This window comes from Triticum urartu, chromosome 3A, assembly GCF_056163025.1.
Source record: "Triticum urartu cultivar PI428250 chromosome 3A, HENAU_Tu73, whole genome shotgun sequence".
In the NCBI taxonomy this organism is placed as follows: domain Eukaryota; kingdom Viridiplantae; phylum Streptophyta; class Magnoliopsida; order Poales; family Poaceae; genus Triticum; species Triticum urartu.
The window spans coordinates 117,172,115-117,189,435 of record NC_141875.1 but is presented as its reverse complement, the minus strand read 5'-3'; the positions used below and the strand labels follow the sequence as shown (position 1 = coordinate 117,189,435).

At 47.1% G+C, this 17,321-nt stretch overlaps 2 protein-coding genes and 1 long non-coding RNA gene across 3 annotated transcripts; 1 reads left to right on the top strand and 2 right to left on the bottom strand.

Moving 5' to 3' along the window:
• Positions 1-1,962: 1,962 nt before the first annotated feature.
• LOC125548109 (uncharacterized) lies at positions 1,963-2,970 on the bottom strand. Its single transcript, XR_007300903.2, has 2 exons — positions 2,523-2,970; positions 1,963-2,432 (listed from the first exon to the last, which is right to left on the bottom strand). It is a non-coding gene; the product is annotated as an uncharacterized LOC125548109 (long non-coding RNA).
• Positions 2,971-4,837: 1,867 nt separating this feature from the next.
• On the top strand, positions 4,838-7,821 carry LOC125543179 (uncharacterized). The gene is made up of 4 exons (XM_048706432.2): positions 4,838-5,204; positions 5,561-6,073; positions 6,158-6,383; positions 6,482-7,821. The coding sequence occupies exons 2-4, from the start codon at positions 5,561-5,563 to the stop codon at positions 7,441-7,443; spliced, it is 1,701 nt and encodes a 566-aa protein (XP_048562389.2). The 5' UTR covers positions 4,838-5,204; the 3' UTR covers positions 7,444-7,821.
• A 623-nt stretch (positions 7,822-8,444) lies between these two features.
• On the bottom strand, positions 8,445-9,855 carry LOC125548110 (flavonoid O-methyltransferase-like protein Os11g0303600). The gene is made up of 2 exons (XM_087546569.1): positions 9,020-9,855; positions 8,445-8,931 (listed from the first exon to the last, which is right to left on the bottom strand). Exons 1-2 carry the CDS (start codon positions 9,827-9,829, stop codon positions 8,641-8,643), a joined length of 1,101 nt encoding a protein of 366 aa, XP_087402695.1. The 5' UTR covers positions 9,830-9,855; the 3' UTR covers positions 8,445-8,640.
• Positions 9,856-17,321: the final 7,466 nt, after the last annotated feature.

Below are 17,321 nucleotides of genomic sequence, written 5' to 3'. Positions count from 1 at the left end.
CAGATTCCTTGAATTTTTCTGATAATTTTTCATATATAATTTATTTCATTCTGAGTTATAGATTATTTTCTATGATTTTTAGAAATTTTGGCTATTTTCTGGTATTTCCTGTAAAAGAATAAATCCAGTAAATGCTTTATTGTGTCAGCAGTGCGTCAGTGTGACGTCAGCTGGTCAACAGGAGCTGGTCCGGGTCAAACCTGACCAGTGGGGTCCACTGGTCAGTGACTCAATTAACTAACAGGGTTAAATAGGATTAACTAACCAAATTAACAGGCATTGGGCCCACTGTCAGTGTCAGAAGTGGGGTAATTAGTCCTAAACTAAACGAGTCAGGGGTGGGGCCCACATGTATTGACCCCAGGGAGGTCAAACCCCGGGTCGAGCGAGTCAAACTCGCCGGCGTTGAGTCGCCGGCGAGGTCAGCAGCGACGAGGGGCTTCAGAGAACCCCTCTGGTGCACCGTTCGGCACACGGTTGGGCTCTCCGGGATGCTGGCAAAGCGGCGCATCGAACGGCGATGGGCTCCAGGCCTGGGGTGGCCGGGAACACCGACGGCGAGCAGTGCAGCGGCGGCCGGAGCTCGGGCTCGCTCGGGTTAGGTGCTACGGCGCGCAAACACGCGAACTAAAGCTCGGGGGCTGCTCTACGTGAGGCTGCTAACGCGTTGCACACCGGCGCATGACCAAATGGTCACCGGAGTGTCACCGGCGTCGAGCTCGTGCGGCGGAGCGGCTCGGCTCCGGTAGAGGAGGCGGCTGGAGGGTGCGTACGAGCGCGGGGAGCAGGGGAGAAGATGGCGGAGCTCACAGCGGGGTCGAAGACGGTCTCAGCGAGCTCGGGGAGGCGGAGACGGCGGCAATTCGACGGCGGCGATCCTCGGTGGCCGAGGAGGGGAAAAGTGGCGGGGGTGGCGCTTCGGGGCCCTTCCGGTAGCTTGGCTCGGTGAGGAGGTAGGGGACGAGGTGGAGGAGCTCGGGGATAGCTCGGGGAGGCTCGGGGAACACGGTGGACGCGGTGACGGCAAGCGGCAGCGACGATCTCGCTCGACCGTGCGCGTGAGAGAGAGCAGAGGAGGGGGAGGGGGGGCCAGAGCGAGATGGGAGAAGGGGAAGAGTGAGAGAGGTCCGGGGGTGTCGTGGCGTCTCCCAGAGGCATCCAGGCGTCGAGGGGGTGCGGCAAGCAGGAGGTGGCCGGAGCGCGTGGCCGCGCGCACGGGGCACACGCCCGGCGTCCTTCTGTCGCGAGGAAGACGACAGGGGGGAAGGCTAGTGGGCTGGGCTGGCCAGCTGGCCCAGCCAGGTGGGCTTTGGTGGGTGCCAGGTAAGAGGCCCAGGTGCTGTTCTCTCTCTCTCTGCTGATTCTACTTTTCTATTTTTTTATTCTGTTTTGGTTTAGTAAAATACTAAACCATTTAATAAAGTCCTGGAAATAATTAGGGGTGCTGTCTGAGTTATTCTAATGACCCATAAAAACTTCCAGCATTTTTGGAGCACTTAAAATATATATATATATATATATACATATATATATAGCATTTAAATAGCTCCAAATCAAATATGTTTGAATTAATTCAAAGCCCAAAGATGTCCTGCAAAAATGTGAACCATTTTTTGGTAGATGCTTCCACCTCAATCCAAAAATGTTGAACATTTTTAGAGGGCATTTTGAGTGCAATGGAAAAGATTTTATTTTGACCCTAGTTGGATTCATTTGGTACTAGGGTTTAAGCATCCCCATTTCAAGATTAATTGAAAATGAAAATGATGCATGGATGCAATGCCACTAATTACAAAAGATTTCTAGGGCTGTGACACTGACAGCCTTCTCGAACGCATTTATACGATTTGGGCACGGTGTTCTGCTCGGTGCAGCAGTACCAATCTTCAGCCTGCAGACACGGTCACATACAGCATGAATTTTCTGATTGCATTGAGCAATCAGCCTGCAAACACAGGCATATAGTATGAATTTTATGAATGAGGAGAGCAAACAGCCTGCAAATAGCAGCACATAAATCTTTAATTTCTCTGACTACAGAGAGCAATCAGCCCGCCAAACACATCACATATAGCATGAATTTTCTAAATGCAGACAGCAGTCAGCCTACAAACACACGCACATACAACATGAATTTTCTAAATCTCTAGTTTCATTTTCTGAATCAGACTGACATATACATGATTTATTTGGTCATTTCTATTTAATTTCCTAAACGACTGAATCTCTAATGGAATGCAGGTTGTTAATGACTAACTTCTTGTTCCACCCCAGGGCTTGGGGGCTAACTCGGATATCAGCGGCGAACTCTCTCTTCTATCCGCCGCCGTCTTCTTCCCCAAGAAGATTTGTGCCTCCACCTCAAAATCCCCCACCCCAGAGCTGCAGGATCCGGCACCAAACTTTCCCCTACCTCTTCAAGCAGAGTGGATCTGAAAGTTGGGAAAAAACAATCCTATGGATCAGCTAAAGCAGAGGCTAATACGGAGACGGCATCGCCGGGAAAGCAGAGATCCACGTACCTGCCAATGGGCTGCATCAGAAACTCCGTGGTGTATCGCTGCCGGCGCTCCTTCCCTCTATCCCGTAGTCCTCAGCTTCGAAATGACTCGATCCTGCATTCAATTCCGGTCTGCAACCATTAGACGGAAAAGCGAACTTTCCGGTCCATGGATCAGACGGGGACGCCTATTCTGATCCACGGCTCGGCTCCCCGACGACTGACGGCCGTCTGCTCTGCCCCGTCGCAATGGCCCACCACCCACCATTGCAGCCTACATATTTACCTACAGTTCTCTATTTCTGGAGCACCGCACACGCGGGTACAGGAAAATAGCGCAGATCCAGAGAAGCTTATCGACGACCTAGATAACGAGCTCATATGAGCTCGTGACCAATTACTCCACGTCCCTCCAATCAAAGATTCCCAACAACCATTCGTAGGTAGGCTTGGATGCACGCCCCAAACATCTGCACGCTGCACAAAGACACCGCAGAGCCGAAGTAGCCCGCCAGGAGGGAACCTCTCCAACCAGTAGTAGATAAAAGTTTCTAGACTATCCATTTATTTACTTGTTATTATTTCTTAGAGTATACATTTCCAGCGTTTGCTCTAGCTAAGTTGCGTCAAATACATTAGAGATATACATACTTGCTTTATACATACATGTGAAATAAATCAGAGGTAAACATACACCAGTGGTACACATGCTTGTTTTATACATACTAGTATTTATGCACGTGCAATGCACGTCTTAAAATTAATGAAGTAATTTTGGCAAAACGAAAAAGTTCATATACATGCTAATGGATTCATGGTATTTTTTGTTTTGGTATAAGAATGCTGAATATTTTTTGTTTTGGTATAAGAATGCTGAATATAAGTATAGCAGAGGTAGATTAGTACGCAAGACCACAATTATGAGAGATAGAAGAATTTGAAATTTGTACTTTGTTTTTTGTTATTCCCGTTCTCCTTGCAATCTGCTTGGGCTCATCACATATTTACTTAGTCTGCAACATGGCCCAAGAGGTACCATGTATGGGCCTTCTTATCTGGAAAGGGTGAGGTGATGGTTCCAGAACACCGTGGAGACAGCTGTGGTCACTGTTCACCGCGAATCCTGCTGCTCCCAGGCATCGGATTTAGCAAACCAACGGTTACGATTGATGCTACAGGTCAAATTCAAGATTGGTATACTATATAGTAGTATAGACATGTGTACCTCTGGTGTAGTTGACTCTATGTAGGTTGTCTCGATTTTGTTGTTGTTTGTATAAGTCATTTTTTCATAGAAGAAGACGAGGAAAGAGGATGGTTATTTGTGTAAGGAAGTGTTCGACATATTTGTATGGAGACTTTTGACTGTCGGTTTGACATTTTGGTTTTTATATATAAAGGTAGAGGGGCAGGGGCACTGACCCCATTTTTTTGGCTTTCAATTTCAATCTTTCAAATCTTTTGAACTGTAAGTCTAAATTAAGTTTCATCTTCATATTTATGTTTCTTGTGACATGGGCTTTCAAATAATACCAATTTTGAATACATTTTGACGAGTTTTAAAAACTTTCTTAAGTTTCACCTACTAAGACTTGATAAGAAAAACAAAAAAACACAAGTTTCAAAAACTAAAACTTAAAATCAGGTGTGTCCTCGTGTGAAATCCAACAACTTTGCGGATCGCGAGATAATCGTGTGGCCGGGTACGGCTCGGCAGGTGCATGCCCCTGCGAATTTTCCTAGATGAAAGCCTGCTTCGACAAGTATAATTGTATCTACAAGCTAGATTTGCGTACTGAATTGGAAATATTATGGTCAAATGATCACTATTTGATATGATGTACTCCTATACGATTGACTTTTTCATGAATTAGTAAAAAAAAAAATAGCACGCTATAGCGTATTGAGAATGGTCTCGCTAAATATATCAATGTACAACGTCTCGCTAATAACATGCTATAGCACGATATAGCATGCTAATAACATTTTTTGAAGTCGATGCTATTTTATTGTAGCGTGCTATTTTTTTTCTTGCGAATAGCTGAGAATGTTTGTACTCAGCTTGTTTAGCATTCTATCTATATTTTCTAACAACTTTTTGTGAAGATATATTGTCTAACAACTTGTCCAACACTATTCGCATCCGACCTCAGACTTGGGAAGAAGAAATAAAGTTGAGAATAAGATGCGGAGCAATATTGATTCCGCTCCTTTTCGCCGGTAGCTATTTCATTTTCACCACTAGCTAGCTGGTTCCTCAAGGCCGAAATACTCAAAAAAAAAAAAAACTCCAGGGAGATGCGGGACCACTATCACTATGCGACTCGGGCGAAGACGATCGAACCGGAACTACGACCGGCCCCCAGTCCCCCGCACGCACCGGCCCTGAGCCCTCCCTGAAGGCCCGAACCACCTCCGCCCCCCAGCGACCGGAGCCCCGCGGACGGCGGCCAGCGGCGAGGTGCTCAGCTCCCACCGGTCGCTCCCCCTCTAGCCCTCCCCCTCGCGCATTAGCGTGCGGCCATCCTTCTCCCACACGATCAGGGAGGCCGCCGCCCCTAACCTCCTCCCGCACCCCCAGGCCGCAGGCGACTAGCGACCAGGGGCTGGCGTCTGCCCCTTGCTTCTCCCCCGAATCCACTCTCCCTCGCCTAGAGTTTGCACCAGTTGCTCCAGCCCTTTGAACCAGTTGCTCCAGCCCGAGGTATGTAATCCAAATTCTCGATTCCTACATTGATGGATAATGACTTGGATTTGTGACTGTTCCTACATTGATGGATAATGACTTGGATTTGTTACTAATGATGAGGATAATGTGTATGTATACCTTCATATTGTTCACAACATTTCTGCATTGAACCATGAACTGTCAAGTGCTGCTAGTCTATTTTTGTTGTAAGCATACACCTCTTGTTCTTTCGAACCTGAAACCAACCTCTCCTGTATGGACTGTAGGTGGCAAAGCTTAAGTTACTGTTAGCATTTAGTACATTCTTCTGTATTTTTACTGTTCTTTACAATTCATAGCATCTTTTCTACATTTGTCAAAATGCATTGTAGATGGACGAGGAGAGGTTCAAGAGAAGAAGGCTGATGCTTATAAAGGCCGCTGCATCCGTGGCTTCGTGTATGGTCATGCTGTATGTCCGGCCGAGATTACAGAGAAAGAAAGAGAGTATTTCCTATGGCCCAATCGAGGCAAGGGACAAGAAAAGGATTGCCTTTCTAAATAACCAGATTTACAAGGATGATATAACTTGTCAGACAACGCTAAGGCTTACGAGAGCTTCTTTCTTTGGGCTGTGTCAAGTTTTGAGGGAACGCTCTTTGCTCCGTGATACTGTTCATATATGTGTTGAGGAGCAAGTCGCCATGTTCTTGATCACAGTAGGACACAACCTTCGGAATAGGGTTGTAAGTGCTATTTTTAATAGGTCAGGTGAACCGGTTAGTCGCTATTTTGGACTAGTCCTCCATGCTATAGTTCAGCTAAGGGATGAGTTTATCAGGCCACCATCATTGGAGACCCCAACCAGAATTGCTGGTGACCCAAGATGGGACCCATATTTCAAGGTATATGACCATGCGCAGCTATGTTATTGTTTAGCGTAGAAACTGTGTACTTACTAATTCTTTCGGGGCGTTCTGATCATATAGGATTGTATTGGAGCCATTGATTGTACACAGATACGGGCTTCTTCCTGTAAGAACGTGGAGACCGCCTTCCGTGGTAAGAAGTTAGTTGCAAGCCAAAATGTGATGGCAGCAATTGATTTTGACCTTCGTTTCACACATGTGCTGGCTCGTTGGGAGGGATCTGCACACGATAATGCTGTTTTAGTGGATGTGATAGAGTGTGAGAACGGCTTATGTGCTCCTCAAGGTAATAAATTTGTTCTATCATGATATGTCCACATAGAGTTAATACTACTTATTACACAATACTACCTTAGGTGCTCATGCGTATTCCTGACATGACAGGTAAATTCTACCTAGTGGATGCCGGATATGGAGCCAAACCTGGATTTTTGCCACCTTTCCACGGCATGAGATATCACTTAACTGAGTGGGGGAACAATCATGTGCGAGATGCAAGGGAATTGTTCAATCTTAGGCACTCATCTCTACGAGTACCTGTAGAACGTGCACTCGCATCACTCAAGCGAAGATTTAAAGTTCTTGATGATGCAAATCCATTCTTTCCCTCCGCTACTCAAGTGGATGTTGTGATAGCTTGCGTCATCCTCCACAACTGGGTTCTTTCCCAAGGCACTGATTGTTTCATTATACCGGAGATTAATTGGAAACCAAAACTCCCTAGTCCTCAGAGAGAGCAAGCCCATGACCATAGGCACATGGTTGAGTTCAGACAAGCCCTTGCTGACAAAATGTGGGAAGACCATCAAAACTATCACCGCAATGATGCTGACTTCTCGAACACTCCAGCTTACTATCACGAGATGGCCACAATCTTCGGTGATGGTATGGCTTCTGATGTATACACTAAGAGTGTGGATGAGCTTCTTGCTGCAGATGTGACCGAGAATGAAATTGCCAATGGAGGAAATGCCACTTTTGCTGCTAGTGTTGAAGAGTTTACACTGCCTTTTCCTATTCCCGAATGGGGGAAGAATGGTGATTCCTCTAGCAGTAAAGCATCGAAAAGGGCCAAGGTAAACAATGATGACGAGCTGATGCATTTGATGACCACCCTTGATAACCTTGCCAAAGCTATAGAGAAATCTGAATGTGTAGATACAGATGTCCCTGAAGATCTTTGGGGTAACTTGATGGATCTCCCTGGATTTGAAGAGGCGCATCTTACCCATTACTATGCGCATCTAGTTGAGAATCCTGCAATTGCTAGAGCATTCAACAAACTTAGCATGTCCAACAAAATGACATGGGTAGCTAGATATATCGAGAACCACCTTTCTGAGTAAAACCTACTTTTATATTTGAACTATGTGGTAACACTGCTTTTTGTTGCCAAATAGAGACAACCACTATGCGGTATGGCGGTGCTGTGTCCATGTGTGTTCTCAACAGGGTATGCTATCCCTTATGTTTGTTGTGCTACAACGGAACTAGGGCTGACCCTGACCTTGTAAATATTTCATGCGCATGCTATGCACTGAGTCACCCTCCGGATAGGACCTGATGCTCGTTGCAAATTATACTCGATGTATATCCTATTGGCTGATCTGAATTTCAGCATATAGGACAGATAGTGATGCTGTGAACTGAATTTTCAATGCATGAATCAGATAAATTGTCGCTAGCGTTTGTTTATGTACGAATGCCTGAATTTTCGGTGCTGATGTAAGTTGTTTCTTTCCGGTGTTCTCATGGGTGCTGGTTTTCTCTGAATCTTTTTCGATGACAATCATGCTTACTCTGAAGCGTAGAGTAGTTTATTGCCTCATATTCCCAGTGTCCCAAGAAATCATTTAATTGTGTGTAATTCCCTTCTACTTGTTCTTTTGCAGCACTAGGATGCACTGACACATTCCTACTTGGTTGTGCTTTGAAATTAGCCAGCATCAAAACTAGTAATTTGAAACAACCCTCTAGAGCAGGGCACCAATTGCAATGGAGACTCATGGCCTGGTAGTGATGTACTGTGATCCAGGTGATGGTCACCTAGAGGAAGCTTTCCCAAACTTTGTGAACCACATGCCGTAAACCTCCTGGTTTACTGCAGGACACAAGAGCATGAAAACTATCTTCAGTTTGACAGCCACAAATTGAACTGGTGGGCTTAGTGGCCAGAGTATGTTTCCATCTGCGACAAAACTGTCAGCCACCTCCCACCATATTTGGCGAAGTTGCCACCATCCTAAACATATACAGCACTGTACATCCACGTCTGTGTACTGTGTACACGAGACCATCAGCATCGAGCAAAACTCAATCCAAAAACCTCTAATATAGAGCCAAAGAATAACTTGAAACGCTAATTTTATTAAGTGCATATACCCTAGCGACAGATCATACAAAATATGGGAGCCTTTAAAGGCGTAGGAACAAATCGTTGCTGCAGAAAGACACTTTGGGGCTGCACAACCACGACGAACATCAGAGGACCAACGCTTACAAACACTTCACAGCAGATATAAGCTGTAATCACGCATGCATGGCTAAGCATACAGCTCGGTGATGGCCATAAACCCCAAAACGGGCCTCGTCTTGTAGTGACTGAACCCCGCGTCCATGAAAATCTTGCGCCACTCATGCTCGTCGCGCTCCTTGCCTCCCGTGATCACCATCATCAGCAGATCGAACGAGACCTGGGCTTCGAGCATGGCTTTCAAAGGAGATCCCACCACTATGTCCACGATTATCACTTTCCCGCCTGATTCGGGGATCGCCTTCTTGCACTGCGTCAGGATCTTCACGCAGTCCTCGTCGTTCCAGTCATGCATGATGTACTGCAATATGAACGTTTAAATTACGTTGGCATAGAGCAATCGTTCACCCCAACACAAGATCTGCATTCATGGCAACTATATATCGTACCTTGAGGAACACCGTATCGGTCGCCGGAATGGAGCTCATCATGTCGCCTGAGATGTACTCGACCACGCCGTCGGGCGGGATGGAATCGACCACGTTGGGGAGGTCGAGCACGGAGCACTTGACGTGCGGGAAGGCCTTGGCGATGGCCCTCGCCGCGGAGCCTGTCCCGCCGCCGACGTCGACCAGCGAGGTCACCCCGTCGAACACGTCGCCGTAGTTGCCGATGACGAAGTCCATCGCGAGCTGGGTGTCGGACCCCATGCCGGCGTTGAAGACCTGGTTCATCTTGGGGTCGCGGTCCATGACGCCCCACAGGTCTGTGCCGTGCGCCGTCCGGAACGGCATCTCCGCCGCGGCCGCGCCGTCGTCGCTCACGAACCACTCCGGCAGGTGCATGGCCGCCTTCACGTGGTACTTGGTCGTCTGGGAGAGCACGAACGGCGAGAGGCTCCCGCACGACCCGTTGGCGCCGGCGTCGTCCACCAGCAGGCGGGACACCGGCGTGAGGCCGTAGACGGCGCCCGCCGCCTCCCCATTCGCGCGCTCCCCTGCAGCGGGTGCGTCGGCAGTGAAGATGCCGAACGCGGCGAGAAACCTCATGAGGCGAGGCAGGTGCGCCTTCTTGCTCCCCGGGACGGAAACGGCGTCGAGCAAGTCCGGCAGCGTGGCGGCGCCGCCGCGGCGGTGGATGGCGTTTGGGAGGCCGAGCTTGATGGCGCACTCGAGCGCCATGGACTTGAGGTGGCCGAAGGTGAGGTCCCAGAGCTCGGTGTGCGCCTGCAGAAGCTCCTCGTAGGAGAAGGTCGCCATGGGCACAGACTGCTGGTGGTTTTCAACTGAACTTTGTTGCAAGGTTAGGTACATCCTTCTGTGATGAAGCATGGCCTGATATATAGGGTCCACTGCACACGCTCACATGAATCAGGAGGCTCGAGGTCCCCAGGGCGAAGCATGCAGTGCACCACTGCCTAGTGTGCCACCTGTCACCATGCAGCGTTCCACTAGCTGCTATGCCACGTGGACAGAGAGTGACAACATTTGAGAAATACAGCACTGTAACTCTGTGAGCCACCCATTGTGGTGGTTTTTTTTTTTGGAAATCCCTTTTTTTTGGGTGCTACCCATTGTGGTCGGTGGGTAACGTGGTCGAGCCGTCGAGGCCTTAGGCCCATGGCCGCTCTTTAAAGTGTTAGTTACCCACACAAAATAGTTAAGAATCACGGGCCACTTTGATTTGCACAAGAAACAGTAAAAGATACCACCAGATCCTCTATTGGGCGCATCCATTTTGACTAGTTGGGCCGACCCATTTAACATGAGCGAGTTACCTTCTGGCCGGTTTAGAGAAGCTTTTTGATCGGATTTTTCCTGGTTTTTTGCTCTTTGTTTTTATTGTTCGATTTTTGCCTTTTTCATTTCTGTTCGTTATCTTTCTTATTATTTATTTTTTCATTTATCCTTATTTTTACTCAGGAAAATTCAAATGTGTGAATCTTTTCCAATTTGATTTTTTTCTTAAAATTCTATGAAGTTTGTTTTGAATTCCTGAACTTTTCACATGCATGAACTTTTTCAAATCCATGAACTATTTTAGTTTGTTCACAACCTATTCAAGTGATTTTTCTTTAAAAAAACGCGAATTTGTTTTAACATCGATGAAACACTTTTCCAAAATGGATGTGCATTTTTCAAACCCGTGAAACCTTTTCACAAATCCATGATTTTTTTACAAATCAATGATTTTTTTCATATCTGTGAACATTTCTAAAAATCAAACGAACTTTTTTCAAATACACGACTTTCTTGAATTCATTAACTTATTTTCAAAATTCATTAACTTTTTTGAATTTGTGGACCTTCTTAAAATTTGTAATTTTTTTGAATGCCTTTAATGTTTTTTTTTTAATTTCTGGCAGCCGGTCGACAGTCAATGGTTGATCCGTCAAGCGAGCGGTAAGCGCCGGTTCGCTTTGCGGCGCTTAAAGCACTGAACAGGAGATCCTGTAAAAATGTGATCCCACAAACCTTTTTCAGGGCCAAAATATATAGATACGGTAATCTCAAGCTGCCTAAGACTTTGCCCAAAAAAGAACTGCCCCAAACAAAACCCTGTTACACATGGACACAAATTTTGTTACATGTTTTTAACAACTTTTTTAAGTGATATTTTCAAAATCTGCGATTTTTTTCCAAATCGATGAACTTTTTTCCATGAAGTTTTTCACAAAATCCATGATTTTTGTAAAATTGATGAAATGTTTTCATATCCATGAACATTTTTTAAAATTGAATGAACTTTTTCAAATACGCGGCTTTCGCTAATTCTTGAACTTATTTTCAAAGTTGAGTGAACTTTTCAAATCTGTGAAGTTTTTTTGATTCATGAACTTTTTTAGATTTTTTTGATTTTTTTTGGAAGTCAACTAGCAGTCAATCGGCAATCAATGGTTGACCCATCAAGCGAGCGCATAAACGGTGGTTCGCTCTGTGGTGCTTAAAGCGCCGAACAGGTGCTCCCGTAAAAAATGCGATCGTACAAAACTTTTTCAAACTCCAAAAAAATAGGTACGGTAATCTCAAGCTGCCTAAGACTTTGCCAAAAAAAAGGAACAACCCCAAACAAAACCTTGTTACACATGGACACTGAGCCCTGTAAAGCAACGCATCCAGCTACTGGTGGGATGCAGGTGAGAAGTACAACAAAATGGACAGTGCGGAGCCCCGGGGTGGCGAAGATACAGTGGCGCATCCGCTACAGTTTGCCGTGATCACACAGTCCTTTTCTTGGGTTCATCAGCTATGGTATTTACCGACATTTTAGACCCGACAACATTGGAGGCACTCGCTTGCCGTGAAGCTCTAGCGCTTGCGCTGGACTTGTCCCTCGACAAAGTTGTTATTGCGTCTGATAATAAATCAGTGGTGGCGGAGATAAAGAATGAAACTGAAGGAAGGTATAGTGCAATCGCTCGGGCACAGAACTCACAAGCTATGATTTCATTTTTGAAAGTCATACTATAAATGTTGATGCACACAATTTAGCTAAATTTTCTACTTTGTTAGATGTTGGTCGCCATTTGTGGCTGGGTTTACCCAATGACCAGTTTGTTATTCCTGTAAACCGAGCTGCTATTTCGCAATAAAGTTTTGATTTACCACTAAAAAATCATGGACACTTCTTTTGCCATGGCCGGTTACAACTTTCGCCATCGCCGGTTGCAGCTTTCACCGTCATCAGCTTGTGTCGTCTTGATGGAACCTTTTTTTGTCGTTGGCAGAATTTTTTTCCATCACCAGCCGCAACTTTCGCGAGTTGCATAGTGGCTCGTCGCAGCTTTCGTCATCATCGGTTGTGGCTTTCTCAAGCGTCGGCTGCAGCTTCAACAGATGCGCGATGGCCGCCTCCATCTTCCATCGTCCCTTCGGCTGAAGCTTTTTTTGTCACGAGCTGTAGCTTTCCCAGTTGTCGGTTGCAACACACTCGACTAGCCACTGTGCCGATAGCACCTCGCTCCAACATCGTCGGTCACCGGTTGTACCACTTGTGTATGTCGTCTCCATCTCCGGCACATGTTGGTTGTAGCATCCAACAATGGGTGGCGTTGGTTGTTGCATCCCATGAAAACCGCCTTCACAGATCACGTGGCCCATGGCCCCATCAAGTGTAGCTCACTGTGCGCGTCGCGGGGGTGGCGCGGACGGGCTCATGGCATCTCCGTGGGGAGGGGGGTGGATGACGAGGAGGCCGGCGGGGTAGAGCATGGCCAAGAAATTGACGCCCTGCGCAGGATGAGCGATGGTGAGGGAGAGAAGGTGGGATCAACGCATTGAGAAAACAAGTGAAGGAGAAGAGGGCTAAGTAAAGTGTGTGCCTAGGAAGAACATGTGGGCACTGGATCTAACTCGATTAGACGGTTGACGTGCGACTGGCGCGAGCCCCTGGCTGGTCGGTCGGTGGGGATCGTTTTCCTTTTGCTAATCAGTTTTTTTTTGCGGGGTTAGGTATAGATAGGTCTCGGTTGGCCGAGACTTGACCAAGTCTCAATTAAATGAGATAACATGTAAAAAAATCTGAAAAAATTGCATGGATCTCAAATCTCATTCACCTGAAACTACATATCAATACTAACATAGTTGATGTAGCACCATAGCCATGGTCAACATAGAACCGTTGTATGAAAAACGTAAACACTGAAATTTTCATTCTATACGTGCAAGCTGGTACCTTGATATGTACAATCAACGTAGTCACGAGACAAGAGACGAACACCACGTCTTAAGCTATAATGATTAGCGAGAAGAACGATCCATTGATGGAACGTGTAGGCTATATACATAACCATGCTCATGGTCACCTTCGCACGCATCTGCCTGTCGTCGTCGACGTACATCGATCCTAGCGGCGCTAAGGGTGTATCCCGTCGCTCGGGCCGGACGGCGGCAACGGCCGCCGCGACTTAAGGACAACGCCGCCCGTCTTCCGCGGCCACCGATCTGCGCCTCCGTGGCCGGACGCGATCTCCGACGTCCGTCCTGGCACGTTCACGCCCATCGCTACCGCAGTAACGGACACAGTGTGGCCCTGGTGACGGTGATCATCAGTCGCCACCCCTGCCGTCGTCTGCAGCGACGACGCAGCCGCGAACCCTATGACGAGCCCCATAAACACCATTGTCACCAGAAGAGGAACGAGGATCCGTGCACAAATCTGCAGCCATGATGCTGCAGGAGGAGGACGAGGCATGGCTGCAAGAGACAAGGGACAGCTGATACGCGCTGTCGGTCTGTTGGTGATAATGGACTCGTCTTATGGTGAGAGCTGTCAGCCCTTATCTCTTGCAGGTACTCCGTATTTATTTGACCTTGGTGATATTGGAGTACGTTTCATTGTGTATGAATTTGGACGTGATTCTGATTTGGTTTTCAAACAGGCGAGCGGAGTCCCGGATAATGTAGGCGTGCCTGTGCCAATTGGCTGGCATATAGGTGTCCCCTGCCGTAACCGTGTGAAACAAAGGAGTTTAGGCAATGTAAAATCGTATACATTTTTTTTTCGGGGTGTATAAACACTTTTTTTGCCCCCACGTCCTGCGGCGCTATTGCGGGTGTCCATGAGGCCAACCCTAGCTTCGCTGCCGGGGCTCCCCCCTCCCCCCCCCCCCCCCCCCCCCCCCCCCTCCCTCGCCGCCGTTAGAGGGCGTCGGCAGGGAGTCTTCGTCTCCTCGTGCGGGGTCCTTGGCGCGTGCCGAGGTGACTGCGCCTTGGATGTTGTGCTGGGCATCGGGCGTTGCAGCACGGCGACACACGGGCATGCTTGACGACGGTGTCATGGCAGTCGTATGGCAGGCGGTGAGGTGGGGGAGCTCGAGCGGTGGTCAATGATGGCGGTCGTGACTGTTGTGCCATCGGCTTGACCAGATCTGGCTCCCGCGTGGTGCGGGCAGAGGGCGGCGTTGGTTGCGGGCGTCCACCTCTGTCGCGGTATTCTGCTCGTGGAGGTGAAGGCACAACAGCGATGTTGGACCTCTCCCTCCTCTGCTTTTGCGATCCGAGTGTTGTGGCTGGAGGCAAATCCGGATGGATACTGGTTGCGGCTCAACGATCGGTGTGTCATTGGGTGGCTGGAGGTGGCAGGGGCGTTTTGGGAAGGGAGGCAGGGGCCTCCCGTGTTTGCCGCCGCCAAGATCTGAAGGAGCCAGATTGGTCATGTCGGCGTCCCAAGTCCTAGGTGGAGACGTGAGGTGGCTACGCCGTGGCCGACTGCTGCCGGCGACCTAAGGACTCGTTTTGAGGCATAAGGTGTTGGAAATATGTCATAGAGACAATAATATTGGTATTATTATATTTTCATATTAATAATTAAAGAGCTTTTATATTTTACGCTATAACTACTATTATCCTAGAATATGTGACTCAATGGAAAACTCATATGCACGTATGAAATGATAAACGTTTAAATAAATGGTTCCTGGTCTAGCCTGTAGGACTAGCTCAAGTGTCGTTGATTATCATGTTTTCTGGATCTTATGATATCACTAAGTGTAAATGATAATCCTAAAACAACATTGAGATTATGACGTTTGAAGAACGATCATATTAAATTGACCATAACTTGTCTGTTGTGAATTGAATTTACATCGTCTATAATCAATTGTAATAACAGGAAGTGTTAACGTGTGATTTTTCCCCTTAGACCATGACAATATCGTACTAACTTCTGATACGTCTCCAACGTATCTATAGTTTTTTTATTGTCCCATGCTATTATATTATGTATTTTGGATGTTTTATATGCATTAATATGTTATTTTATATTATTTTGGGGACTAACTTATTAACGCAGAGCCTGGTGTCAGTTTCTGTTTTTTCCTTGTTTTTGAGTTTTACAGAAAAGAAATATCAAACGGAGTCCAAACGGAATAAAACTTTACGATGATTTTTCTTGAACCAGAAGACACCTAAGTGACTTGGAGAGAGGGCCAGAAGAGTCCTGAGGAGGCCACAAGCCTCTAGGGCGCGCCCTGAGGGCTTATGGGCCCCTCGGGAGTCCTCCAACCCTAATTCCACCTCTATATATATTCTCAAATTGTAACACCCTCGATGCGGCTATATCTCCCACGTATCGAAGCACGACTTAGAGGCATAACCGCATTCAAAGCAATGTCGCAAGTGAGGTAATCTTCACACAACCCATGTAATACATAAGGGAAAAAGATACATAGTTGGCTTACAATCGCCAGTTCACACAATTAGATGAATAAAGCATTACATCACCAGATACAATCAAGGTCCGACTACGGAACCCAAAATAAAAGAAGACTACCCCAAATGCTACACAGGTCCCTGATCGTCCCAACTGGGCTCCACTACTGATCAACTGGAAACGGAACAACATAACGAACACGATCTTCATCGAGCTCCTCCTTGAGCTCGGTTGCGTCACCTGCACGGTTTCATCGGCACCTGCAAACTCGTTTTGGAAGGAATCTGTGAGTCACGGGGACTCAGCAATCTCACACCCTCGCGATCAAGACTATTTAAGCTTATAGGTAGGTAAAAGGGTATGAGGTGGAGCTGCAGCAAGCACTAGCATGTATGGTGGCTAACATACGCAAATGAGAGCGAGAAGAGAAGGCAAAGCACGTTCGAGAATCTATGATCGAGAAGTGATCCTAGAACAATCTACGTCAAGCATAACTCCAACACCGTGTTCACTCCTCGAACTCCGCCAGGAAGAGACCATCACGGTTACACACGCGGTTGATGTATTTTAATTAAGTCAAGCTTCATGTTTTCTACAACCAGACATTAACAAATTCCCATCTGCCCATAACCGCGGGCACGGCTTTCGAAAGTTCAAAACCCTGCAGGGGTGTCCCAACTTAGCCCATCACAAGCTCTCACGGTCAACGAAGGATATTCCTTCTCCCAAAACAATCCGATCAGACTCGGAATCCCGGTTACAAGACATCTCGACAATGGTAAAACTAAACCAACAAAGCCACCCGATGTGCCGACAAATCTCGATAGCAGTCGCACGTACCTCGTTCTCAGGGCAACACTGGATGAGACTAGCTACGAGTAAAACCAGCCCTCAAGTTTCCCCGAGGTGGCCCCGCAGGCAGCTCAGTTCGGACCAACACTTAGAGAAGCACTGGCCCGGGGGGTTAAAATAAAGATGACCCTTGAGTCTGCAGAACCCAAGGGAAGGTGGTAGGTTGTTAGTGCAAATGGTAAAACCAAGGTTGGGCCTTGCTGGAGAAGTTTTATTCAAAGCGAACTGTCAAGGGGTTCCCATTATAAACCAACCATGTAAGGAACGCAAAATCAAGGAACATAACACCGGTATGACGGAAACTAGGGCGGCAAGAGTGGAACAAAACACCAGACATAAGGCCGAGCCTCCCACCCTTTACCAAGTATATAGATGCATTAATTAAATAAGAGGTATTGTGATATCCCAACAAATATTCATGTTCCAAACATGGTACAAGCTTCATCTTCACCTGCAACTATCAACGCTATAAGAGGGGTGAGCAAAGCGGTAACATAGCCAAACAACGGTTTGCTAGGACAAGGTGGGTTAGAGGTTTGACATGGCAATACGGGAGGCATGATAAGCAAGTGGTGGGTATCGTAGCATAGGCATAGCAATAGAGCGAGCATCTAGCAAGCAAAGATAGAAGTGATTTCGAGGGTATGGTCATCTTGCCTGAGATCCTGCAAGGAAGAAGAACGAGTCCATGAGGAAGACAAACGGACGTAGACGAACGGATCCTCACAAACGCGATGTTATCGGAAC

What these genes read in the sequence shown, in the direction of transcription:
- LOC125543179 (XM_048706432.2), top strand. Translation starts at nt 5,561, where the DNA reads ATGGACGAGGAGAGGTTCAAGAGAAGAAGGCTGATGCTTATAAAGGCC. An exon ending in GATGGGACCCATATTTCAAG is followed by an intron (nt 6,074 to 6,157) that starts GTATATGACCAT and finishes CTGATCATATAG; the next exon opens with GATTGTATTGGAGCCATTGA. An exon ending in CGGCTTATGTGCTCCTCAAG is followed by an intron (nt 6,384 to 6,481) that starts GTAATAAATTTG and finishes CTGACATGACAG; the next exon opens with GTAAATTCTACCTAGTGGAT.
- LOC125548110 (XM_087546569.1), bottom strand. Translation starts at nt 9,829, where the DNA reads ATGGCGACCTTCTCCTACGAGGAGCTTCTGCAGGCGCACACCGAGCTC. An exon ending in CCGATACGGTGTTCCTCAAG is followed by an intron (nt 8,932 to 9,019) that starts GTACGATATATA and finishes TTCATATTGCAG; the next exon opens with TACATCATGCATGACTGGAA.